This window comes from Calypte anna, chromosome 1, assembly GCF_003957555.1.
Source record: "Calypte anna isolate BGI_N300 chromosome 1, bCalAnn1_v1.p, whole genome shotgun sequence".
NCBI classification, from domain to species: Eukaryota; Metazoa; Chordata; class Aves; order Apodiformes; family Trochilidae; genus Calypte; species Calypte anna.
In genome coordinates, this window is record NC_044244.1 from 22458126 (window position 1) to 22485930 (window position 27805).

The 27805-nt window shown below is 37.8% G+C and overlaps 1 protein-coding gene across 1 annotated transcript in view; it reads right to left on the reverse strand.

Moving 5' to 3' along the window:
* Positions 1–27805, reverse strand: part of PTPRZ1 (protein tyrosine phosphatase receptor type Z1) — an 87807-nt gene that overhangs the window by 10136 nt on the left and 49866 nt on the right. The window contains 10 exon segments of the mRNA XM_030446856.1: positions 166–329; positions 1367–1501; positions 2738–2872; positions 3592–3674; positions 5792–5888; positions 6057–6077; positions 8275–8360; positions 11563–11654; positions 18737–18881; positions 22401–25977. Of these exon segments, the coding sequence (XP_030302716.1) occupies positions 166–329; positions 1367–1501; positions 2738–2872; positions 3592–3674; positions 5792–5888; positions 6057–6077; positions 8275–8360; positions 11563–11654; positions 18737–18881; positions 22401–25977 (4535 nt within the window).

Sequence of the window (27805 nt, forward strand, 5' to 3'; positions counted from 1 at the left end):
TGATTAGTTGGCCTTACCAAGGAGAGAAATACCAGCTAAGAAATTAATCTTACTTCATCATGAACTGTTAAACGTGAGAGTGAAATTTTGCCTAGCCCACCACCGACAAATCCTTTTCTCTGCAAAAGAAAAGGGGAGTGAACTGTAGGGCTGCAAAAACCACACCTGCAATGAACCACCACGGGCCCGACAGCGTGGCGCTTGGCGTGCGATGCCTTCCGCACAAAGGTGAGCACGGGCAGCGTGTACTCAGGGACACCCATGTCAGGCCACTGGGTGTAATGGTACTGAGTTACTATACGTCCACTAGACCTCCCTTTCTGGGAACCCTGCAACAAGAAAAATAATTCCATATGTCATCTGCCCACATGTAAATGGAAATTCTTCATGATTTGATTTTCATATCTGTTAATTCTTGAATTAGTGTCCCTGTGGGGTTGACTGCATGCTGCCTGGCTCTGAGGATCCCAGCTTTCAAAGAGAAAGAGGAAGGGCAGTGTTTCTGGCCCATTAGCTTGTCCTCTGAATAGAAAAAATGACCTGGCACAGTCCCTTAGAAAACCATAAAGAAAGGCTAAGAGCACTGCAATGATAACAAAGTACAGATGCTTTTAAGAGTCACCTGGGATTTCTGACACTTTTCTCCTCTGCTGGGTGGACAGAAAGGGTAGGATTCACCTCACCCAGCTTTAGTGATCTACAAGGGAAGTAGCCTTCTAGAGGCTGCTTTTCTAAGCTCCCTCCCTCAATACCAACTCAGAGGCAGGGATACACTTGGAAAGCAGGTCATTTCACTCACAGATTGGTTCCAAAACCAGTCAGAATAAATTACTTGACAGCAAGTGCTGTACTCTAGCCACTAGTACAGGGAGGCTGAGAAACCAGATGTCTCACATGCAGGTAGCTGAAATAAATTAAGATTTCAGAATGCCCCCAAATTAGCCAGTCACACTGCTGAGCTGAGAGTATGCTGGTTCTAATTGCAATAAACCGAGGTGTGGATTCACCTGTTTTGCAGGAAGGTGAAAATTGAGTCCTTAAAAAGCTAAACTGGTAGCTGAGGTGGATAATTTAATAGCTTTCTTTCTGAGAATGTATCCTCCTGGCTCACCAGGCAGGACAGGTCCAAATCAGTACTGCAGTGTGCTCACATAATTTTCTCTAATAGTTCTACATCACACCAGTACTACAGGTCAGTATCTTCTGAATTTGTTGATCTGGGCAAATGAGCACCTTTTCTGGCAGGGACCTACAGAATTCAGCTTTACCTGTACAATAGAAAAGAGTTGCCAATTGCCTTAAAGATATTCTTAGCAACTTCTAGCACCCCCTTTTGCCCAAACTGTCTTTTCAGGCTTCCACAAACCTTTTTGATCTTTGTGTTTCTAAGAGTAAAATTCCTCACAGTGTAATAGGCAAGCACATGGACACTCTTCTGTGTAACCAAGAAGTTCCCATACTCTTCACTGCCTTCGGCAGGCCAGTACTGGTCACATTTTCTCTGTTTGAAAGTGAATGAAAGATGCAGAAAAAAAGAGAATGAAAACAAAATTCAAAGTAGCAAGCTGATACATTCAAATTTAAAAACAGTCAACCACAAAAACATACAGGGATTCAATAAACCCAGTTTATAAGAGACATGATCTCCAAGTTAAGAGACAAATACCGTGTCTGCAGTAAAGAGAGATGCCTGTGCAGAGATACTCTTCATTTGGAATACTCAAAAAAAATGAGATGTTTAAATTACACTATCAGAGTCAAATGGCTCTAGGACTGCAGAACTTGCCATTCCACAGGCACTCTAAAATCTAAAGAAAATAACATAATCTATAAGAAAAACCAGAACACGTTCAAGTCAGTAAAGTCATATGTGGCTTTTGGTTAGTTCACAGCACAGGCAAAATACACTTGGATCTACTCAGTGAAGGTAAGAGTGAGCTTGTGTGTGGCCAGAATACACAGTAGAGCTTGACTTTTGGCTGGGCAGCCTTGTAGCCTTCTCTAGGAGTACTGGAAGAGTACATGTTTACAGCATGGTCTTATAAATGAAGTGGTACCCCCAGTGTGGCCCTCATCTGCACTTGCTGTATCATTATCTGTCTTGTAGATGCTTCATAGGTCATACAACAAAACTTACACGCATTTTGGGCATTGCTGCCAGGTATGTGGCAAGTGTGATATGATCTCTGCTCGTGTGACCCGCAGGATACATATTCCCATCATATAATCAGAAAAACACACATCCTGTGATGGGGTTTCCTTGTGTCGCCTCACTGGACAAATGTAGATCCAGTCATGTAGTTGGAAAGAGACAGTGGCTCTCACAGGACATTGACAGGGAGCAGCCAGTGAATATCCAGAAAAATTCACCCAAACTACAGCTTTCTCCAGGGTCTAAGGCACCCCGAGAAAAAGAATAATGGAGAGAAGATTGCTATCAGGATGCAGTACAAAGTCCACAGTCTTGCAACTCCTAAATACACACAAGAAGTCTCTTCTCAGTATTAGAAATTGTTTTCTAACAGTATTTTCAAGACCTGTTGACCATTGAGTTTAAATGCTTATTTTAGTTTCATACTACAAGTCCTCAATTTCACACTTCCATAGCCAATCCTTGTACAAGCAACTCCTAAAAACTGTCTTTTTGCTCAATAAATGCCTATAATGGATATTTAAAATGAATCTGCTAAAGATCTGTCAACATCAGAGAAAAAATAACAGACAAAGGTACTCATACCCTTCCTTTCTCAACGAGATTAGTTATCATCACAATAACTTCAACGTTGTGTTCCCATATCATTCTCCAGAAATCTTCTGCTGTTGATTTTAGTGGCCCTTGAGCTGCAATGTAGGCTTTTGGCTTGTTGTAGCCCTAAATTGAAATATAACAAATGACACTTGTCAAATCACAATCCATGAGCCAAAGGAGGTTGGGAGGAATACATGAAATTTTATGTATCTATTTTCAAAGATTCTCAAAAGCTTTTAAGTACTTTTGAATTTATAACTATCCAAATTGCAGGAACCCTGTGGCACAAGGTGACACATGAATGCAACTGTAATGTCAATGTATATCATTCCTACTAACAGGATATATATTCAAGTACCCATGTTCTGGCAGAATTTTGACATAATAGTGATTATGAAACATCTGTTATGATAGTGGTTTAAAAAATGGAGCAAGATCTCACATGTAAATACTAGGTGATGAAAAACTGAATAAATGGTACCTTGATGGGGATCTTAGCCAAATGGCATCTTCCTTGCATGAGATTATCTCAGACAGAAGAATTAATCATTTATCAAAATTGTATAGAAGAAAAAACATTCAGACTTGAAATGCTTCTAAAATGAATCAGATGCAACATTTTTGTTTCATAAAGATCTTCATTAAGATGCAGCTGCTACAATATCAAGATGGATTCAAGAAAGAATTGGAGTTTTACCTGTGCTTTAACTTTGTAGTTAAACTTTCAACTTAGACCATTAAAGTTTTTTTTAACAAAATCTGTAATACTGTGATACTTTTTAAATTAAGTCTGCTCACTTCTATTCCATACAGCAGGTTTTACAGAGAAGGCTGGCACTTACATCAACGTAGTTTGCATTAATGTAATCAGTCAGTTTCCCATCCTTTTCTGCAATAGGTGCTAATTTAACCCTGGTATGATCATCTGTAGTAAAACAAAGGAGAAAATAAGCATAGTTTTCTGCAAGAATTATATAATTGCTATAAGAAATCTTTTTAAAAGAATACTGAAATGGATTTTTACAATGCAAAAGACTAATACAAAGACAATCACATATGCTGTGCTTGGGTAAGAATCAGATTCAAAATTTGAGTTTCCAAGGAAAAAACGAACGAATCCAAGAATTTCAGGGACTCAGAGTTTAGTTGCTTGAACAGCATCACCTGTGTTCACTTTAGACACTGCCATATTCCCCTACATCCTCCAGTGGCTGCATGTGAAGGGGCATGGGTCTCCTCTAAGTCCTGTGTCTGTCAAGGCTGCACAGTGGGATGTCTCAGGTGACAGTAAACACCAGTGTTTAGGCACATAACTCCAAGTTAAAGAGTGGAAAATGGAGAGCAATAGCAGCCCAGAGAAGGTGGTCAGCTGAAGAGCCTCAGGAGCGGCTACCTCAGGGAGAGGTGATGTTTCTGTAGTCTGCACCGATTAGAAGGATTACAGACCTGATCCAGTTGCACAGGACAATTCCTGCTACTCAAGCTGCCCTAAGAAGCTTGCACACAGGCCTGTCATAGAGTCATAGAATCACAGAATTGGCTGGGTTGGAAGGGACCTCAGAGATCATCAAATCCAACCCTTGATCCACTACTGCTGCGGTTACCAGACCATGGCACTGAGTGCCACATTTAGTCTCCTTTTTAATATCTCCAGGGACGGAGAATCCACTACTTCCCGGGGCAGCTCATTCCAATGTCTGATCACCCTCTCTGTGAAGAAATTCTTTCTAATATCTAACCTAAACCTCCCCTGGTACAACTTGAGACCATGCCCTCTTGTCTTGCTGAGAGTTGCCTGGGAAAAGAGACCAACCCCCACCTGGCTACACCCTCCTTTCAGGGAGTTGTAGAGAGCGATGAGGTCTCCCCTAATCCGCCTCTTCTCCAAGCTGAACACCCCCAGCTCCCTCAGCCTCTCCTCATAGGGTCTGTGCTCGAGTCCCTTCACCAGCCTAGTTGCCCTCCTTTGAACCTGCTCCAGTATCTCAATCTCCCTCCTGAACTGAGAGGCCCAGAACTGGACACAGTACTTGAGGTGTGGCCTCACCAGCGCTGAGTACAGCGGCAGAATCACTTCCCTGGACCTGCTGGCCACACTGTTCCTGATACAGGCCAGGATGCCATTGGCCTTCTTGGCCACTTGAGCTCATTGCTGGCTCATGTTCAGCTTCTTGTCAATCCAAACTCATTACAAAACTGCTGGGTTTGCACCCTATGTATAAGCAGATACAAACACAGAGTAACAGAAGAAGATCCCTGACTCTCTGTCTCTCTAGGGGTATCTTCAGCCAGGTGGAATAGGATTTCTTGCTGATGGTTTATGCCACATTGTGATAGATCCTGTCTCTTTTTCTATTAAGATCTAGTGATGCTGAATGCTGAATTTGTATTTAATTTAGAACTTCTTGCTATCAGGACCAAATTGAAATACTATAGAGAATTAAGAAAAGTAAACCAAGCCACCAAAGTGATCAACAGCCCAGAGGCAATATCTTCAAAGAGAGATTAAGAAAACTGAATAGACACATCTCAGAAAAGAAAAATTTGGGATAGTAAGGAAGGGTGACATAAGGGGAAAACATGAGGCCTGGCTAATGAAGCTGATCTATTTCATTGTGGCAGGGCCCACTACAGCATAAACACAGTACATTTATATTAATATATGACAGTAAATATATTCAGGGACTGTGAAGCTCCTAGCAAGGATAAATCATCATTACCATCAAAGATGGATTACTTTGGCAATCAAAACACAGCTTCTTTGGCTTGATAATGGCATTATAATGAAATCTCCCAGCTCCCTTTGGGTGATCACAGAAGACACAAATATGTCTTGCTAACACATGCTCATCAAAGCCTCAGAATGGCAGAGTACTGACTTGAAGGAGATGTAAAATCTCAAACTATTCCTCTCTGAGCATTTTGCTGAAGAATATACAGAGATTTCAGTAAAGATGTATTTTTTCCCCTCTAATAATATGTAACCTTATACTTGTCAATAATTATTTCTTAAAAAAACCACCAACTGATGCATTTACTTACAAGCAACAATGTTTATGTATCGATTCTTATTCTTGTTGTCGGGGTGGTTAGAGCTGTCTGATGTAATACCTAGATCTACAGTACAGCTCTGGATTTCCTTGAAAAAAATAAAAAAGTATGTCATATGTTAGTAAGTATTAAGATACATAAAATGTCTTAAAATACAGAAAGCACAAATAGAACCACAACCTTACACCCAGTTATCTATGATATTTTACAACTACTTCATTGCTAAAAAAAAAAATGCAATGAAATAATTCCTTACCTGATAAAACTCTTTCAGTGTCTAATGAGGGAATGAATGCAAAAAAAGTAAAAAAAATCAAATTCCACAGCACAAAACAAATGGATAAGTGTTTCTATAAATTACAATTAATATATGGAAAACAGCTATGGTCATGCAATATATATCTCCATAATAACAACAAAAATGAATATTTTAACATAACTCTTAAAGAAAATGAGGTCATTTTCCTGTTGAAATACTGGCATTTGCCTATTTTTAGATTTAATGGTAGACCTTAGGCAGTGAAAGCTTATGCATGAGCACCTTCACTGACTTTAGCCAGATTATCTATAAATTTAACTATTCATTGGATCTGTTATTGGGCCTTATAACTGCATTAGTTTCTCTGTGGAATGCCTTTGCTCTCTTTTTCTTCATCTGTGAAACCTTCCCTGGAGTAGGACAGCCTGTCACAGACAGCCTCATGGGTCTGTGGGAAAGGGCAGCATTACAGCCATCAGTCTGTCACCAGGTTCCCAGTGAATACAACATTTTTATATACATAGAAAGGCCTGAGAAAACAGGCAGAAAGTCTATGAAGCTCATAAAATTATTCATTGAAGCGATTAACTGACAGGAAACTCAAGCATTTATAAGGTCCACTTTCTTAAGTACAATTAAGTTTCTTAAGAAATACATTGTCATCACTAAAACATCTATATTAATACTTTCCAACACTTTTTAGGACTTATTTTAATAGTTATTACCTTCAACTATTTAAATATATATATGAAAAGTGATTAACAGTCTGAAAATTAGATTTTAAATTTAAATTGCTGAATATAAGTAAAAATCCCAAACCATCCCTGTACTTTACAAATGTATTCTGACTCTGCAAAGACAATGATTACATTTCAATTATCTGGTTCTTCCAAGTTCCTTTTTGGTAGAGAAAAGACTGGAACACTAATTCTGGGGTAGTCTGTAAAGTCAAAAAGGATCTCCAGAAAATCAGAGTACACTGAATCTTTTGTAATAGTTAAAAACAAGCATGAAATATTTCAAATGGTACAGGTGTAGCTCAGTGAGGTGTTGTATATTTGGTCTCTGGATCACTGCTGTAATTTAGGAAAATAATAATTTAGGATTAACAATTTGATTTCTGTATTTCTGATCTCACTAATAGTGAAAGAATTGTGCTACCACTGCATTTAAACACAGACTTTCAACATCTGCTCTTATTAAAAGCCTGCCTATCTGGAGCCCAGTCCAGTCACTGGACATGTGTATGCACATGTGTAATATAGCAGCATGTATAAGATATCCACAAGTATTTATAAGTTTGGTCACATAATCAGATGCGTATTCTAAATGTTAACTGAACTGGAGAAGAAATGTTGATGAGGAAGTTTAAGTGAATGACATGGAATTTTTGGTCCGTTGCATCACAGTATATTGGCTGGGGAAACCAAGCAAAACCTGAAGATGTAAAACTATAATTTTTCTACCTTGGGTTTTGTTTTTACAGGAAGAATATAACAATCACATTTTAAATTAATGGAGATCAATTTACAAAAATATTGCTATCCCAACTGGCTGATTTTGTTAAAAAAGTTTATTTCATGTGATTTAAGTTAGGATATATCTATCTTTAAACTGCTTGCAATACACATGTATGTGACAAACAGTGAAGTACATTAGTTACATATGGAGATACCAGCATTATACGATGACAGCACATGCTGCAAAATTTTGAAATACCTCTTATGAACCATATACTTTAGGAAAGGAACTGTAAAGCTTTCCTACCACATATGAAGACTATATTAGCTCCCCTGTTAACCAGGAGTCTTGCCATGTACTCATTATTCCATTTTTTTTTCTCTGTAAATGGAACAAGCAAATGTGGGTAGCTTCTGCAAAATTCAATTGGTATTATTTGGAAAAGCTTTACATCTACAACTCTATCTGATAAGCCATATATATTGCATTGTCTTTGCCTAGTTTATTCACGTGATCCTTTAGTAGTTTTTCACATTTTTTCACATTCCCAATTGCATCCCAGTCCTTTTAGCTTTTATAACTCTCCCTGGTCTTTATGCTTTAGCAGTCCTTACTGGGCTCACAGTACTCTGATTTAAATGTATTTATGAAATTTGTCCCCAGGTCAAAATGTCATGCCCAGTTCTTTGTTTCCAGGTATTAAAACTTAATATTTGTATGTGTTAAGAAGAAAGATGACATCATAGAGCCATACCTCAAATTCTTCAGAAAAACCATTACTTGCATGTAAATCTGCAACATGTTTTGGAAAATGCTTTATTGGAATTGCTCCAACATCATCTTAGGGTGGGAAAAGACAAAAAACATATTTATGAAGAATAAAAAGCCAGTGACATATAAATAACTTTGTATGTAGGCAATCCACTCAACATCCTGAAATAAAATATTGGCATGAACTTTGGCTACACAACTCCACAAAAATAAAAACAGTTTTTAACACCATTAGCATATCAAAAGGTATTCTCTAACACTTCTTCACTTATAAGTGACTACTTGGAAAGAAGATACAGAAAGAGCCTTGTTAGGTTTTACTCTGTCTCTCAGTCCCTCAAATCGAGGTGCTGATTCTGCAAGATGCTGAGCTTGTCTGTAAATTGCAGAGCACTCAGAACTCCCTGTGAAGCCAAGGGGAAATGGGAGGATTAGCAGTTTGCTCAAAGATGTTCAAAGAGAGAGGGTAGGAGAAGAGCTTCGAATAGAACTGAATGAATGAAGAATGATGAAATCAAGTTTTCTGTGTGCTTCAGGATGATCAGTGTTGTACTGAGGCTCTGGTACCCTACACAGACCACTGTCCAGTCGTAAGTCTATTATTATAAATATATAATAGCAGTTATTGTACTACTTGTATAACTAACTGATGTGTTGCCTGTTTGCATTGCAGCAAACCTTTCATCTTTTACTGCACAGTGAGTACTTTCAGTAAGGATTTCCCCCTTCTATTCTCCCCACAGTTCTATGATTACCTACTGATAAAAATCCTACATATGATCCTTGGAGTACTGACTGCAGATTTTCACATCAGACTTTATACTTCAGACTTTATGGATACCCACAAGGACAGCATCTACATTCTAAACCAATAGCTGTGATTCATGCAACTTCTGGGTCCTGATAGTCTGAATTTTCCATCTGATGTTTATATTTTAGAACATCTTTTTATCTTGTACATATACAGAAAAACACTGTTGTGTAGAACATTCATTAGGAATCATGTCAGAAACCTTTGGAACTTTTAATCTTCTCTTTCCTGCAAATATGCTATGTAGACAAAGTCAACTGTTCTGTTAATTACCTGTAAAAGGATGACATTATTTGAGCTATTTTGGTTCGGAAGAATATTTTGGTTTTAAAGCCTTCCGTGGATTAAAATTTGATAATTTGTAATTTCATCACTATTTCATATGAGAAAGAAACATAAAAAACATAGTACAAGGAGATGTTATTTACATCAACAGATGTTCAGCATCTCTTCGATCACCTTATAATTATAGATTTCAGGTACCAAGAATTTGTTGAATTGTATTGATATCCACCTGGTCTTCCTTTTACATGAACGGACCTGAATACAAAAAATTAATTTATCCAGTCAAGCTGAAGAGAAGTTGAACAATGGTGTAACACTACCTTCACATTTTGGAGATGAAACCTGGCCTCAAGTATTTATTCTACTAACTGGCAAACCTAAAACCAGAAGGAAGGTAAATGACCCTAAGTAAGGGAGAAAGAGATCTCAGGTTTGGTGCAATTGCTGTTTAATTTCCCTGCCTCTGCTAATCTCCCAATTCAATAATTTCTGACTCCAGGAACATATTTTCTATCTGGATAGCAGGTATCACTTAAAAACACTTAAAGTTTGATAGTGCATCCTAATATGAATGTGTAATTCATTATTTGTTCTGAATGGATCTTTGAATTATTCTGAGAAACGGCAGGGCAATTTCTGTAATTTCTGTTCTATCTCTGCCAATCAAACCCACAAAATGAAAACCTTGTATAAAATGAGATCTGTGGAGTGTGCTTTTAGTAACAGTCATAATAGAAATTTAAGCTTAGCAGTCACAAAATGCTCTTCCTGCTCAATGCTCTTTGCCAGTATTATATTGCAGACTGAATTACACTCAGTGATAATACACTGCTGAAACACTTGTGCAATAGAAAGCACAAAAACTGCTCACTTGATGCCTATTGAACAAAAAATGAAACAAAAATATTTCCACAGTTCTTGCAGCTTTTTCCATAAAATATTTTATCTATTTTTCAGTTACTTATAAACAGTTTTCTCTTTAAGTTAGTATTTATCAGTATTTCAGAAGGAAAACCTCCAGCATCAATCCACATGTTTTAAGCACTCAGAATAACTTAACTACAATTCTGTCTTATGGCAATGGAAATCACAATCTCCCTGAGGCAACCTGCTCAGGAAAAATTGCAAGAAAATTATTCTGTTGTACTGCAATAGTTAATGATAGAGAATAAGAGCAGAGATTTCATATAGAGATTGTCACTTGATATATAATCAGTATTTTCTGATACCGAGCTATATCCCTGTATACTATTTAGAAAAGGTTATACAACCCCTAACAATAGCAGTCAATGCAAGAGGCATATTTAAAGATGCCTGCAATTCCATTACAAGTCTAATGTTGGGGATTTATTTCATTAACTGTGTTTACAATTGATTTCCTTAGTCATTCCAAGGGAACTGTGTATCCCTCTGTGTAATAGTAAAGCTTGCAAAAGCAAGTCATGGAACAACATATCCTTTCCTCATAGGTGAATATGTGGCTCAGGATCTGCTGCAAACTTAATCTATTTAAGGTAAATTTTCATTCTGCTCAGATTGAAAAAGCTGCCGGGTCTGCTTGTGTTCCTCTGATATTCTTTGAGGAGGAAAGAAAAGAAACAGCTTTTTCTGTGGTAGCAGAAGATGCTAATACTATCCTGTGCTTGTATGTCATTTTTACAGGAGGCTCACAGAGAACTTTACCAGTAGTAACTATGCTAGTAAAATCTGTAAGTTAAAGAAAACATTGTAATTGCAAATGAAACAGACAGATGAGATTGGTCCTGCTGTTCATGTTCTATACATAGTTGAGAAATTCAATTAAAGGCAGAAATACAGCAGAATATGTTGCTGGTATAATCCTCTATTTTTGTGACTGAACTAGAGCAACTTTGAGTATTTCATATGGCTCCACTAGCAATCATTTTTAGTGAGGCTGCATCTCAAATGCCTAAAAGGCACAGAGTAGCTTTGAGGCAACTCTGTAAGGTGAGAGTATTTGCCTTTCTTTGTTACCTACACAAGAGTATATCAGTAATACCAGTCTCTACCTCTGTCGAGTACATCTATGTCTGCAAGTAGAAGAGAGTACAACTCTGGTTTACAGAAGTTACAGTAAGTGAAGAATTCATATAGACACAAGGCAGTATCTACCAAGAGCTAACACAAAGTCACAGAGCAGTTGACAAGAAATACCTGAGACTGGAAATATTGGAGCTGGGGGAGCAGAAATCACTCGAGGTGATGTATTATCTTCTAAATAAAAGTGAGCAGTCTGGAAACATTTCCTAGAGGGGAAGAAACATAAATAAATATTGCAAAAAATAAAGCATTAGCTAACACCTTTAGGAATTCTGGCATTATTGAGTCAGAAAGAAGTCACAGTTCTGAAAAACAGTTTTTGCTGAGTGTCAAACACTACTGCTGTAATATAAATATTCTCCCAACGTATCACCAAATTATTAATAAAACTTGAGGATACTACATTAACTCAGCATAATACATAGTTCATGCACCTCTACCTATAACAGAGGCAGAAGACAGAACACATATCAAACATAGTGAAAGCTGGAAGAGGAACTCTGCATCAGGAGCTACTGATGCTGAATCACAGCTCCAACTAATAAAAAAGCCATAATCTTCCTTGCTTATCCAAATTCACACCCATAATTACTGTTCCCTTTCATGTGACTATGCTATCTGAAGAGCAGTGTACAAGATCAATTGTACAAGATCAATTCACTGATAGATTTTATTGCAGACACAGAAATGCAATAAAAGGTAACATGCCCTGTAGCAGCCAAAGCAGTGGCTCTGGAGCTGCTATGACTGGGGCTAAACAACTTTTCCATCAGGTAATTGCAACACTGAGAGACACCTTAAACACAGAGGACTGCCTGAAGTTGACAGACAGAAAGAAAGGAATTTATAATGCCAGGAGATGCTATGTTGCAAAAACATTGAAGGATAAATATAAACTGAATGAACTTTAACTACTACCCGCAATGTTATTTGGATCTGTGCTGTAATCCAGATGTGAAGATAATAAGAATAGCATCTGCTAAGAGTCCAAGCTATTCAAGGGGCTAAACAACCAACTGCTACTGTAAGCATCACAAAGCCTGCTTAATTAAAAAAAATCTCCACATGATTAGACATGCTAATAATAATCTTTACTCTGGGTCACAATCTATTTTAACCATTATTCATTAATCATTAAATTTAAAAGGAAATGTATGCATCAGGATAATATTAATCTCACTTTATATTTACAAGATTCTGCTTCTTCAAAGATGTTGGCTGAAGCTACTGAAGCCATGACCTTTTGCTATTTTGTGTAATCACTGGTGTTTTTAATTCTTTTGTACTACTGTTCCTGTATCACTACATAGATAAAGCTCCTTATGTAATTGCTATAATAAAAAATGAAATTTTGAGGCTACTTTGAGAAGTAGATGGAAAATATCCAGATATTTTAATTCTTTCTAGAACCATAAATGTAGATCATGAAGACTTTGGTAAGGGTGTTTGAATTAAGCCTCTGGGAAAGATGCTCACACTCTTGGAATGTGTTGAAAATTTCCTGTCTGTACAATGTAGACCCTCTTGAAACAGAAGAAAAAGTGAACAGCTGCAATAAAGGGAAAATTGTGGCATTCAAAATAGTTCTGGTAAGTCATGTGACAACTAAAGCTGGAGTCCAGCTAGAGTCCTCTAAAAGAGTATTTGTGATAGTCATGGAGGAGCCTTGGATTGGCATTATATGTTTGGAGTACCTCTATCCATTAGGTACTTAGTTTTACTTAGAAATGGAAATTTTGGATGCAGGCCAAGAACACATTAAGGATGTTCTTGGGAATATCTTTATAGCTTTTAAAGAGGCTCTAACATCTTATAGAGGCTCTAATCCCATACAGTCAGTGGCTGCTACCTTAATCCTCAAGAGTCAGCCATAGGTCTGCATGCAAAATGTCTGTAAGAGTCTGTAAGTACTTCACATCAAGTATCAAAGTATTGATACTTCGATATCAAGTATTGCAATTATCAAAGCACTTCACATCACAAAACACTTTTGGAAAGTCTGGCCCTGCCTGCTGGGCACAGACAATGCTGATGTACTGTGTTTATTAAAAACAGCACCAACCAACCCAACATGCCAACCAGCCTTACTGGAACTGGTTGGCCAGAGCAGTGGCAGATGCCTCATCCCTGGAAACATAAAAGGTGAGGTTGGATGGGTCTCTGAGCAACCTCAGCTAGCTGAAGATGTCCCTGTTTATTTCAAGGCAGCTGGACTCGACTTTTAAAAGTCCCTTTCAGCCTGAACTGTTCTATAGTTCTACGATTAACGCTTTGAAACTGGATAAAGTCTTCCCTCTTATGCCTACTGTTCATGAACAATGACCATACATTAAGTTTATGGACTAACATCACAGAGTTTTGTCACCTCTTTGTTTGAGAAAAGGTTGATATAAACCCTGTGCCATTAGCATGATGGCTTTCACATTTAAATTAGTAGTTAAAATATCCCCATAGGATGTCAGACATTAACTTTCCCTTACTGAGCCACTCTCTTTAATCTTTAACAAGCTTATTGTGGCTGAAAATAAATTACACCCTTAGCACATTTGGGAGACAAATTCATAGAAGTTGACTTAACCTGTAATAAGACTCACAAATAGGCACTCCATCTGCTTCTGCATCAGTAGTGAAAGCCTTCATGACTAAACCTAACGTTAATAACCACGTCTTGTTAATTATCACTTTTTGTTAAGGAAAAAAGTGGTGACTATTTCAAAGTTCCAGACAAAGGTCCCATCACTCAGTGATAACCTGATTATTTAATTTACACTTTTCATCACAGCATTTAGATCTTCAACCTAAAACTGTAATTTGTAATTTAGACACTGCTCTTCTTCAAACACACACACTTTATATTTGGAGATAGTGCTAAGGCAGTGAATTAATTAGTGTCTGTATCTGTACTGGGAGGCATGCAGCAGCAGCTCTTCAGAAGGGAAACTGTACTGAATGAACACTTATATATGAACAACTCAGTGAGAGACTACACCTCAGACTGCAGAGGATACAGTTCTGGCATGTGGGCCCCTGAGCCTTGGCAGAGGACATGTGCTGCCTGCTTCTCCCCCCAGGCTGGGTCTGGGATTGACTCAGAGTCAGCCAACACACCCTGGCTCTGGGTGTTCCCCCCTCACCTCCTGCCAGCTGAGGAAGGGAACTGAACCTTTGCAGTCAGAGGCAGCTGTGACCGTGTGGGTTTGCACACCCACTACTCACCCAGAATGGCCTTAGAGGCACAATTACTTCTTTCTCTGAAAATTTCAGGGTCTTCCGTGCTCACAGTGTAACTTTCAATATATGTCAAACCAGAATCTATTTTTTAATGGTTCTGACCAGTGAAAGATATGATGGTTCCAAAGGACTTTGAATGGATCCTCAATAAATCCAGTGATTCAAATTACTCTAATTTTAAATGTTTGTAATTAATTTAAAGTGCTCATCAGCTGAAGTGTTAATTTTCAAATTTTATTACACTTTTTTGTAATTTGATGTCAGCTAGTCAAGGAGTTTTTCCTTTGTGGATGGATGAGTGCAACATTTTTAAGTTTAAACCTGTTTTTACTGTGTCTCTGCACATGGAAATTTAACTATCCTTAGAAAGGTTTCTTGACCCAGTTCCCATAACCCTAACACAGGACTCAAAGCATCAGTTCAAGCTGTGAATAAGAGAATGAACATTCTCTTTCAGCTCTGTTTCAAACATACAGGGTGCTAGAGGAAATCTAAATTTGAAATGACTACATAGGGTGTTGTCAGTCATGGGTTGGGAAGAGAGAGCTAGGCTACTGAGATTCATATATATATATATTGAAAAAGAATTTTGAATGGTGCAACTCTCACTGATTACTGTTACCATTGTACAGTTTTTCAAGCTCTTTTTATGATAAACATTATAAAAATTGATCTGCACAAATAAGCTGACATTTATTCCTTTACATCAGGTCACCAGGTTTATTCACTTCTGTGAACAGTTCCAAAGGAGTACACACAAGCATAAACAATTTCCAGTATAAGTTGGCACAGAGCAACTTAGATAGGAGCTAATAGATAAGGTTAATGTAGCATAATGGGGATAATAAAGCCATACAGAAATTAAAAGAACAGAATAAGGAGATTTAAATATTCTTGTTGCATCTCTGTTGCAAGAACTCAGTCAAGATGAAAGATATGGAGATGGACAGAGTCTAGATTTGGATAAAAAATTATCTCTAAAATTATAAAAAAATCCATGTGGATGACAAGGCCATCAAAAAGCCAGGGAAAAGAATCTCCTTGTTTATTCCACTGTAATCTCAATCATGCTGAAGAAATGAAAGGAAAATGACATTGCTTCAATTACAAAAGGTTTGATAGACAGAACTAGAGTAGTTCGATATTGTATTTTTTCCTACTGACACTTAGAAAATCTTTAGACAATATTGCTACTAAAAGTTTTCTTTCCTTGTCAGAGAAATTAGTATTTTATCACAGAAAGATTGAAATCATGCCTAATGAGATAGTGAAGAGATTGGGGAATTTCCTCAAGTGCCGATTAACAATTTCATGTAAAAAAAAAAAACCCAACCCCAAACCCAAACAACAGATGGTACAGACTTATTTTTCTGATACAAGTCATCAGAGTGAAGAACAAAATAATTTTTCCTCTTTTTAACCTCGAGAAACTGGAACTTGCCCCTCTTGGTAGTTTTCAAACCAATTAACAAACCTTCTGCATATTATACAGTCTTTTTGTATATTCACATTAGGAGGCAATAGTGGAAACAACTAAAAGCATTGTTCACTTAAATACCCAGCCACGACAGACCAATGAATTTTTTGAGTACTGTTGCCAAAGGAATATAGAAAAACTCCATGTAAATCTAAACTTTTTATGAATATTAATAAATTAAAATAATTGGCTCACATAAAAAGAAAGCATTATGAAAAGAAACATCAGCAGCTTATATCAATTACTTCAAAATTAAATAGATCTAACCATAAAAATGCTGGTAGAGTTTGTATTAGTATTCTCAAGGAATAAGCTGCATAGCAGTACTGTTAATATTCTAATTGAAAAAGTGGTGAGGGTCTCGATATCTTTGGAAGAAGAACACGAAGTCCTACCTATAATATGTAAAGTTTATGTTTCATTACTCTGAAACAGAAAACACATTACTGGTGTTATTGAAATGCCAAGAAAATTTTTGTGAGGATTAACAAAAAAAGACCTCCGTGTTTTATTTTGTAGTACACAAGGAATACAGAAAAGATTAAATCCAAGTTCAAGAAGATATTACTGCTAACGGGATTTTTGTTTGATTTTGAAAGCCCTATGTTACAGAATTGTTCATTCCCAGAGAAAGAATACGAAATGAACACAATGTTATTTGACAAAAACAAGCTTGTAACGTGTAGGATTACTAGAACTGCTCTGTACAATCTGGATCTTAAAATGCATGGTGTTGTTTGGCAAACAGATTTCAAACACTATTTAGCTTCAGGCCAGTAACCCTTTGGAAGATGAATATGAATGTTCATGTTGTGTAACATGAATGACAGGAAAAGGTTCTCAATATAAAAGTGGTTAGCTAGAAATCCTGTGATGGACACTGTAATCATCCAACTGGACATAAACTGAGAAATAAGTTGTGCAATTCTATGGCCATTAAGTACTTTTTTAGAAAGAAGCAGAAGTCCTGCTGAAAATTCATTGTTGAAAAGTGTCTTTTATCATGCCAAGGGCTGTCTGGCTCACTGGAATGCTTATGAGGAGCAAAAGAAGCTTGAACTCAATTTCTTAAAACATAGTGTGTTCAGGTGTTCAGGAATGGGAAGTAGCTTGTTCCCATGTGGCACATAACCTGCTAGGCCAATTAAAAAGAAAAAAGAAAAGTGTCTGAGACTAGAAGATAGGTCAACCATAGCCTAAAGTCACCATAGCCAAAAGATTACAGTAGTCAGTAGCTTGGAAAGAGCAGTCTGGGGTCTAGTTCCTGGTTCCCCAACATTTTTATATATTTTAGATTAAGGAGGATTGGGCAGGAAAAAAAAAACAGAGGAACAAGCTCCAGAAGCATCTGCAAGATGTTTGGGCCTGTCTTTGCCCTTGTTTGTACATCTCCTGGAAGATCAAGGTCCTGTTTCTTGCTGCAAGTTTACACTTTAGCATTGCAGAACCAGGAACAGGATCAGGTTCACAGCAATCACCAAACAGCACAAATCTCCATGGCAGAAAGTTTTTGCAACTTATTTCTCCCTTCTATGTTTTCTCCCTGGCAACTCTGCAAACTTGAGAAAGTTCTAGGGTTCTGTATAGATTTTGAAAGCCCTATGAAGAGTTTAAACAGATGTGTCCTTAGGAAGACCTCCTGGCTTTACCTAGAACCAATGAAACGGAGCTAAATGCTTAAGTACTGCCACATATTGTCATATGGCCAACTAGATTCCTGATATTCTTTTAGCTCAGGTCCACTTGCATTTCTTCACACAAGGCCTGACACAGTTTGGGGTTAGCACAGGGCAAGACCATCCACACAAGGTGATGTAAATGCAGCCACTCTTAAAGTCTTGTCAACCTACCAGGTCACAGAGGAACAGTTCCATGAGGGAACCTGAACATATGTACACATGCAAACCATTAGTCACTTGGTGCATGCTTTGAAGAGCTGAGGGCAAATTTTGTTTCAGAGAAAGGCAGAATCAAAAAGTAGAACAATCTTTAAATCACAGATCTCAAGTATTACTCAGTAAGTAATCTTAAAACATTTGTGCTACTATACTATCTCATTTCTGTCTTGCAATGTGAACAACAGCACACTCCTACAGTCCTGTACACTTACTGAATTGCTTATTCACAGAGTCCTGTTGAAGAACATAGAATCTCATCCTAAATTGGCAACTATATTTTTTAACTGTTAGAGGACTGGAAAGATAGGAAACAAAATCATGACATGCTATTTATTTTTTTATCTCTCTCCTGTTCTTCCCAGTGCTCTGCTAAGTTACTTGTCTCCTAGGCATGAATAATCACAAGAATTTAACTAAAATATCTCAAAATGGAAATAAACTATTTACAATGGTTCAACTTTCTGCAACCAAAAAGAGATGTAGCTGAGCATTTTGGACAGAAACCACCTAATTTTGTCAGCTTTATGTCACTGCAGCACTGCAAGCAATACAAAGACCTGGTGAGAGACCAAAACCTGTCTCCATCTTGTAAAGCAGTTCAGTAATGTCTGCCACATTTTTCAAATCAGAGCTCTTTGGAACTGAAAAAAACCCAAACCAAAACAACCAAAAAACAACTTACCTCCAGTATATGAGAATACCCACAAGAATCACTAGACAGATAAAAGTCAGGGCTGATACGACCACAAGTGGTATAACTGTCTTCTTCTCTGATTCCAGACTCTCAGCTAGACCAATACGAGACTCATGGCTACTATTACTTGCCTCTGCAGTCAGAGAAAATTGAAACAATCCAAGTTTAAATTCTGACAAATGCACAGCATGAATGAATGTGTCTTATAATTATGAGTCTACTTAATACTACTTACCTCTATGTTTTACTATGTACCACAGAAAGTATACCATTTGCAAACCAGCTTAGAGAAAATAAGCAGACAGAGGGTAAAGCAAAGTGTTCAAGCTTATGTGATTCAGCCTTCCAGCAGTGGAGACTTCTCTTTGTAAGAATAGCAGATTGTTGTTAAAATACAGAAGAAAGCTTTTTATTTTCATCTGTGTATTAGCTGAAAGCCAACTTAACTAAGGAATCTAATTATGTAATATAGAAATGTGTAAAGAATACTTAGATATTATTAAACTGTCGTTCATATAATGCAAACCACTTCTCTGACTAAAATATTAATAGGAAAAATTTCTTACAATATTCCCTATGTGTTGCTGTATTGCATGTAAACCTTTTGTATTTTAATCCATTTTCCACTCTGAAACTTGCCTTACAGATTCATCCTGCTTCCATTGCATCCAATTGCAGGACTTTCTCCCAGATCTATAGTAGAAACAGAATGAAATTTCCTACCTCCACCCCTACAGGTTATCAAATTATATATGAGATATTCTCCAGATTTCACATTTCTGCCAGCCCTGTAATGCCGGATGACAGAAATATTTGGGCACAGGAATCTGTATGACTAATTTTTTTTTCATTCTATGCCATTTACTGTGATCTGCAACCATTATATGAGTTAAACCACAGAAAGAAACACTTTTGAAATTGTTACAATTAAAGTCTTAGGTTTTCTAAAAATGTTTTCTGCTTTTATGAACATTTCTAATTTAATCAATATTCTGTATGGGAGCAGAATTTTGCTGTCCAGAAATCAGCTGCAGTCCTTTCAAGGGACCTATTCTACATGAATAAAAAGCTTTCAGACAAAGGGGAGGAGGGAATGGAGTTGTATCTGGGGGAAAAAAAAATAATATGAAAGTACCTGTCCTAAATATGCTGTCAAAACCCAAACAGCTTCACCACAGTACAGATTTCCAGGCATCTCTCTGCTTCCATTTTCTTGAGTTTAGGGGCATTCAGGGCTTTATATGCAAAATGTTCTAGCCTCTGATCTTGCAAGCATCTTCTTGGTTTTAGGTCAGGTACTCAAATGCCCAAATCAACCACTACTTTTCGAATCCTGTAGCTTAGTGTACAGAGTGATTGCAGGGACAAGTTGCCTCTGAAAAATGTGTCCCAGTTTGTGATGAGCAGGCTAACATCAGTGTTTCCTACTGAGTTCAGAAGAAACCACATGTAAGCACGAGAGATCAGAATATGATCCCTTTGAAGCATTCACACTTGCTTATCCAACTATGGACTAATTTACAGGGTAAACCCCAGTTTTATCTGGGTGGTGAGATGGTTCCTTCAGACTGCATGACCAAGTCCTAACAGCATTTCTTCTAAGGGGAATGAAGGGCAGGATTCTTCTGTAACAGTGGGTTTCTTGCCTACTTGGCCATCTCTCCAATGATGGCAGGTGAAAAGGCAGTCTCACCTATAATAGATTGCTTTGCTCCCTAATAACTGATGTGTTTGGATTCTTCATATCAACAGAGGTTGAAAAGTTTAGGTAGCCATAGAGGTCTTATGGAGAAAGCCCTCATTCAAAACAAGCAAGACATTTCATCATTTTCTGGTGGATTCAGTGTAATGTGTAAGTACATTCTCAGCTGAGAAGGTGGTGGGGTTTTTTTGGTGTTTCTGTGTTTTGGGTTTTTTAGGTTTTTTTTTTCTTTGCTTTATAATTGAATTAAAGCCAAGATGTCTTTTATTTACAGGACACCATGTTAGACATACTCACATTGAATCTTCAGTTTATTAAAAGACAATATTTGGCATCATTTATGGAAAAAATAACGTACATGAAATGATACTGTATAATGTCTTTCAATAATATCTAGAAGAAAAACTCTAAATCTGTTGTACTACTACTTCTCCAGTCATGTATAATCCTTTCTGAATTACTAGCAGTAACAATTCAAATGACACCCATTACATAAGCTATAAATCTCTTATAATAACACTCATTCATACTAGTAATATGAGTTTTGAAATACTGATGCTATTTTTGTTTATGTTATGCTAGTTACATAATACAGTAACTACTTACCTACTGAAGTAATACACTTATTAGTTCAGTTTTATAACACCTACCTTGTTAGGACTCCTGCTAATTTCAGGATGTTTTCTACTCTACTTCAGAATGTGTTTTTTTATTTTATTTCAGTTTTTATGTTCTGTATTTCACATTCCATTAGTCCCAACTGCACAGAGCTGCCATTTACTGCCTTTTCAAATTAATATTCTGTTTCTCATGAGTAATAATGATCTCATGTGCTTAAGTGTGTATTTGTAAGACTGAGCTGAAAATTTCATTCTTTGCGGATGCCATTCCTTTTTGGATTTAGTTGGATGATACTGCCCTCTACAGATGCTGTGAGTACTTAATGGAAGGTAAATTATTATCTAAAGCACTGATTTAACCTTGGTTGTTGGAGTGATGTTTTTTTCCAAGCATCATAGGTATTGTTTCTGAATTTATTCTTGGATTTTTCAGTACTTTCACAAAAACCATGCAAATTATATGTCTGAATACTTGAAGTTTTCCACAATGCATTTTTAAATAAAATTAAATAATTAAATAATAATTTTAAATAAAAAAAAAAAATTATCAGGTTTTTACCTATGTGAGGTTTGCTTTTTGCTTTCTAACGTTCTTGGAATGACAAGTTACAAATACTCTCACTGACTTTAAGAGGAATAAATAGGAAAATTGTACTAAATATAAATAGGGAGAGGATTATCTGGCCTCAAGCATATATGCAAATCTGGCATAAAATGTCTGCAACTCACTAAAATCTGAAGGTGGCATACAGAGGAAGAAGGAAAATCAATGCTTTTATGAGTTAAGATGAATCAGATTCAAACTGAAGCATCTTCTTCCTTGCTCAATACATCTTAGAAAATACAGAACAAAACACATGGAGGAAATGTGCTGCTGTAAGTTAAAAAACAGAGTCTCAGAGATATGTTTCCACTGGCAGAGATGGTTTCCTCTGGTGTGTTTCCATACGGGCATCACTAGTCTTTCTACAGAAAACTTACGTCCCCTTTAAACTTTTAAAACTAAAATTAAACAATTAACATTGAAATAAATTCTGGTTTTGTGTCATGCACCACCCAACTTCTGCTGACAGTACACATATATCCAAAAGCAGAGCATGAATCTTCTTAGGAAGAATATTTCAGGTGCAGTTTTAACTAGCCAGAAGCAGCATTCCCAGGATAGCCAGCTCAGCATGCACCCCCTATTCCCCAATGCTTTCTTAATTACACCCACTGCACTGTTATGTTCTCTTCTTATGATAGGCAGATAAACCTTCTCATTCTCTATTGCACAAATGTATCCCCTCACAGCTTTCCATGATACTCATTAGACTTATCCATAACTAACCTGCCTCTGAGATGTTGAATACTGATGAGTGATCGCTAGTAACAGATGAGGCTGATGAGAGTGATGATCCAGGAGTTAATTCTGAGTTACCTGCTTCAACTGCCCCTTCAGTGTCTCTCTCATTAAGGTCAGGAAAACTGAAATCTGTTGAAGTTTCATTATCATTTAGGCTATCTGAGGTACCTTGGCCAGAACCACTTTCTTCATCACTTGTAAAAACAGCCCAAGACTTAGACTCTGATGCCTTTTGCAACGGGACACTAGGAGTTTGAATGTGGTTCTCCAAAATTGTTGGGTCGTTGTACTTCTTGGGTATCGTGCTTGCTGTCAAAGTTGGTACGGATGTAGAATTACGTCTGTCCATGGCACGGTTTATCTGACTGTCTGATGCAGCAGCTGAAGTTTTATCTTCTTCTTCAGGTTTCTCAGAATTTGAACTTATAATTAGGTTACTCTGATCCTTGTTATTGTTTACCTCTGTATTTTGTTCCTCTACTACCATATCCTCAGCTTCTCTATAGGAAGTGCATGAGATGCAGTTACTTACAGGGAAGCCATCATCATCATATTCATCGTAGTCATCCTCAACTACAGAAGGCCACAAATCAGTGCTGGACATGATACTAGGAGACAAGCCAGAGGACTCTCTAGAAGGAACCAGCAAGCTACTCAAGGTTACAGGGATCTCACTTTTGGAAGGAACAGCCGTAACAGAAATATGTACATTTGGTAAAGGAAGAGTGTGATGAACAGACACGTCAGGATCAGAAACAACCGCAGGCATATGAACAGCATCAGATAAAAGCGTAGAACTTGAAGACACACTGGCAGTCTCACTTCTTTCAAAAACACTTGGAGAGATACGGCTGTCTGCAGGAGTAGCTACATGTGGCAATGTGTCACCTGTTAGGGAGGGAGTTATTACGGCATTTGTTGCTTGGGGGGGGAAGGCATTTGTATTTGCTGAACTGGTCAGCTGAAATAAAACATCTCTACTCTGCAATGAAGGCACAACCTGCTGAACATCTTCACTGTCAAATAAAGTGGATGAAACATATTCCTCACTTGCATAAGAAACAGATAAGCTTTGAAGTGATGCTGTGGGCTTACTAAAAGTGTTTGACAACATATCAGCAACAGAAGGTGCAGATGTTGAATGCAGCATGGTTTCAGTTGTAGCAGAACCTGGTGCCATTTGATGCAGTGTTTGGTCAGATGTAGAACTATCTTTATGAACCCTGGAGCTTTCAGCCAATATTGGATCACTAGGCACAGCTGCAGCAGTGTTAAGCAGAGTGCCATTGCCAGAAGATTGGGAGGATTGCAGTAATGCTTCATTATTTAATTCAGCTGAGGTCTCATAAAAGTATGACTGTGTCGAGGATAACAGTTTGCTATAAGCGGGGGCAGAGAGAGCTTGATCTGAGCTTGCACTAAGCATAGGCTTAAGCAAAGTGTCATCAAAGGCTGGAGATGTGACATGCAAAGGCTGAACAGAAAGCTGATTTTCTGTAACTTTACTAATATCATGATCAAATAACTTAGTAGTAGGAAAAGCAAGAGAGACTGGCAGGATTCCCTTTGTGCTAGAAACAGGAAGTGGGCTTTCTGGCAGAGCCATATTCTGCTTAACAACATCATCATTAGAAACAGATGTAGAAAGTTCAGGTATCACTTTACTTTCAGCGCTGGAAGTCATTTCACTTAAAGAAGAAACAATTTGCAGTTCTCTCTCATCTCCATATATAACTTCACCTTTTTGAAGCATCTTATTAACATCACTAAACCCAGATGATTCATACGTAATTTCATCTATAGAATCAGAGGAAGAAACGTTAAGTACTGGCAAAGTATCTGTATCAGGCAAAAGGGACTCACTACCAGAGTATGCTTCAGACCAATCCATATCACTAGAGAGAGAGTGCGTAGGCTGCAGCAAAGTATCAGCTTGTGATATTACAGAAGAAGGTTTATGCACCAGTACATTGTTATAGCTGCCAAATAAAGGACCTTGACGGAATACGTCAACAGAATCATGCACGAGTTGTGCGGAGTCATAGGACACAGTAAAGCTGTGGAGGGAGCCCACATTACTAGACAAAGCATAGGGAAGTTCAGACACTGTAGATAGTACATGCATATTTAAATCACTGCTGGATGGTTCAACTTGAGAAAATATGTGAGTTCTATTATGATCAAATACCAGTGTCTCTGAAGCAGCACGAGTAGTCTGATGCGACACCACATCAGTGTATTGAGCAAGGCTTGGCTGTATTAATGTATCACCCTCTGCCAATGTCAAAGAAGCATGCAGGGACACCTTATCACTTGCAACAGCTGGAGTAGCACTTTGTGGAAACATCTGAGAAACTTTATATAGACGATGAAACATTTTACTACTGGAGGAAGCAGAGGAAAATGTAAGCAAAGGTACATCATCATAGGAAGACAGGGTGGGTTCAAACGACACATCAACACTGGGAAATACAGGTGTAGCATGCAAGGTCACATCACTATCTGATGCAGCAAGGGTAGTGTCGAGCATCTGAGAGTCAAACAATAAGGGGGTGACTAGAGGAAACACTTCACTACTGTAGGAAGGTTGAAGAGGTATCTCACCATTATAGACTGGTTGAGTTGTCTGAGAGAGTACCTCACTGGCAGCAGAAGCAGAACCATATTCTCCAGAGCTTGAAGAGACAGAGTGAGGTGATAATTCAGCAGAGGAGAAAGCAAAGGTAGAGTAATGTGGCAATTCTAAATCCGCATCTGAGGTGTCTTGTGAAACCACTGGGCTGCTGGAATAGGGCACCGTGGCTGCCTTTGATCCCTCTACATAAGCATCAGTGTAACTGGTCTGAGACAATTGCCTGCTATCCGATGCATCAACAGACTGGGTTGTCAGATCTGTAGTATTATGAAACCACACGTTTCCATCAGTGGAAGTAGTATGCCTTGGAGGTTCATCAGAGCTTGAGGGTGCTGCACCTTCTGAAAAATACTTAATGAAGCCTTGGGAAAGAACGTCATGAATGCTCGTATCTGGGCTTCCTGAAGGAAGAGTGTCTTCCTGGGAGTTCTCCTCTGTAACCAGATTTGCTGAAGAAGTGGTAAGACCCGAACTCCAGAAGTCATCAGATTCCTGATGAGGTTTAAAGGGAGGCAATAAGAAGTCTTCATCAACATGGCCAGTAGTGGTTATTCTTGTTGGTTCAGTGCCTGAAGAAAGGTATATGTATTCTTCTTCTACACCTTTGGTGGAGTCAATGAGTTGAGGAGGAATTCCAGTAATTGTTCGGGATTCCAAAAAATGATCTTCCTCTTCTTCAGAAATTTCACTAACAGGTGAAGAAGTAGGGTAATAAACTGCTTTGAAAACATCCTTACCATGCAATTCTTCTCTTGTTAAGTATCTATTTGATTCAGCGTCATTGGGTTTTGTTCTCATGTTTTCTTGACTGTAGCTGGATGTAGTAATCTGGAAATCTTTCCTCCTCATTTGGTTTACTGTACTGTCAGTTCTAGGAATCACCGCAGTTTCTTCATCCACCTCTGTTTCCTTTTCCTCAACTTCATCCTTTGAAAAAATATCACAGTCGAAGACAATTAAAGATGTTTTATAGACACTACTCAACCAAAAACCAAACCTGCAATAATACATTTTCCTGGTTCCATAGAAACAAGGGAAGCCAAACATGCCAGCAGTTGAGAAGACTGCTGATCCTAAAGCAAAATATTTAGCTTCAAGGACAGGTATCCTCTTGCCTCTTCAAAATATTACTTATTGTCAATGCAAACAAAAAAAATCCTGTTTCACAGCAATTTCTTAAATGTTGTCTTTTTACTGTTTGAGAGACAAAACCCACTCACAGTATTTATTGCTTTATTTAAAAAGATCTAACTCTTTCTTAATAAGATGCATTTGTTTATGTTGCACACATCCATGAAGAAAATGGTTTTCCCATCAGAATATCTAACAGATTTGCACTAATATCCTGATGTTGCTTAATTTTCATAGTAACAGAATTTGTAAAATATATTTATGACCTGTTGTTAAATCTGCTGAATCTTCAGTGTTTTCTGGAAGAAGATTTCAGGATGGTCATCATGAGTGTCACAGTTTCACAAATGTTGTGAGTGATAGTTCCTGCTATGAGCTTTTGTTCGATGAATATGAATAATACTTTGTGAAAAAAATGTGTTAGGGTTTTGACTTTGAAGGACAGATCCAAAAAGAAAAAGAAAAAAAAGAAAAAAAAAAAAGTTCATGCCTAAGTACAATCAGGATTTAGACAGGCTTGGAGGATCCAAGTTCAAGTCCTTTTGTCCCATCTCCAACTTTCTCTGTCCCAAATCATAAAACGTAATTTGGAAGGATCTAACTTACTCACCAAGCATTTTTGTTTTGACCTAAAGACATCAGTGCCTGCAGCTCCCTGCTGTGCCCCTACCTACAACTGTATTGCATCCAAACCTGTCTGAGCACAATGCTGAAAATTAGATTTGAGAGATTCCTTGAGTTTCTGAAGGGGGCTGATTTTATAGGCATACATAGCCCTGAGAGACACCAGCAGGACAGAATCTCTCACAAACTACGGTTTACAACTCACTTTTCTTTTGACTTGGTAATGTGGTGGCAATACCCATCTGTTTTTTTTCAAAACTATAATGTTGTGAGAAAAGCACCCAGAAGACAGGAGTCTGGGACACTGTTATCAGTCTCAGAAATCAGTGCCCAGGATAAGACAAACTATTAACTGGGGCACTCAGCTAACAGGAGGTGTCAGCTTTTATTCAGTCACACCAGAGTGAGGGCTTTAACCACAGTGCAGTCCCTTTTTCTCTGTGCCAGGAACATTCAGTGCACTTACACAATATAAGGGATGTCAGTCGTGCCTCTTAGGTTTTGCTTTCATTCCGAGAGCTAGATACCTAAAACATAGGGACAGCAGCACCTAAAACTGTGTGTCCTCAAAACTAGATCAGACTGGACAGCCCTTTGTTTCTGAAAATCTATTTTCTGAAGTGCAATGCCTGCACTTTTAAATTTTCATGGCTTGAGTAAAAGTCAATTAACATTCATTGACACAGTTATGCCCTGAGAGATGCAATATAATAATCTTTCATCAACAGAAAAAAAGCCCTATTAGTGGTAACTCAGTGTCCAAAATACGTAGAAGGGTAATTATATAAACAAGCAAGTACAGGCTGCCTGTTTAATTAAAAAGGATTTGCCACTCAGTGAGAATACTGTGGTCACAGACTGAAACACTAAAAGAAAATTTCTGAGTGACTACTTGATACAAATGTACACCTTACTGAAAGAACTGTTTATGTTGTAAAATCTGTTTTAGAGATTGTTAAAAAATTTCTCCTTGCTGGGACGCAGGAAACCTAGTTACCAC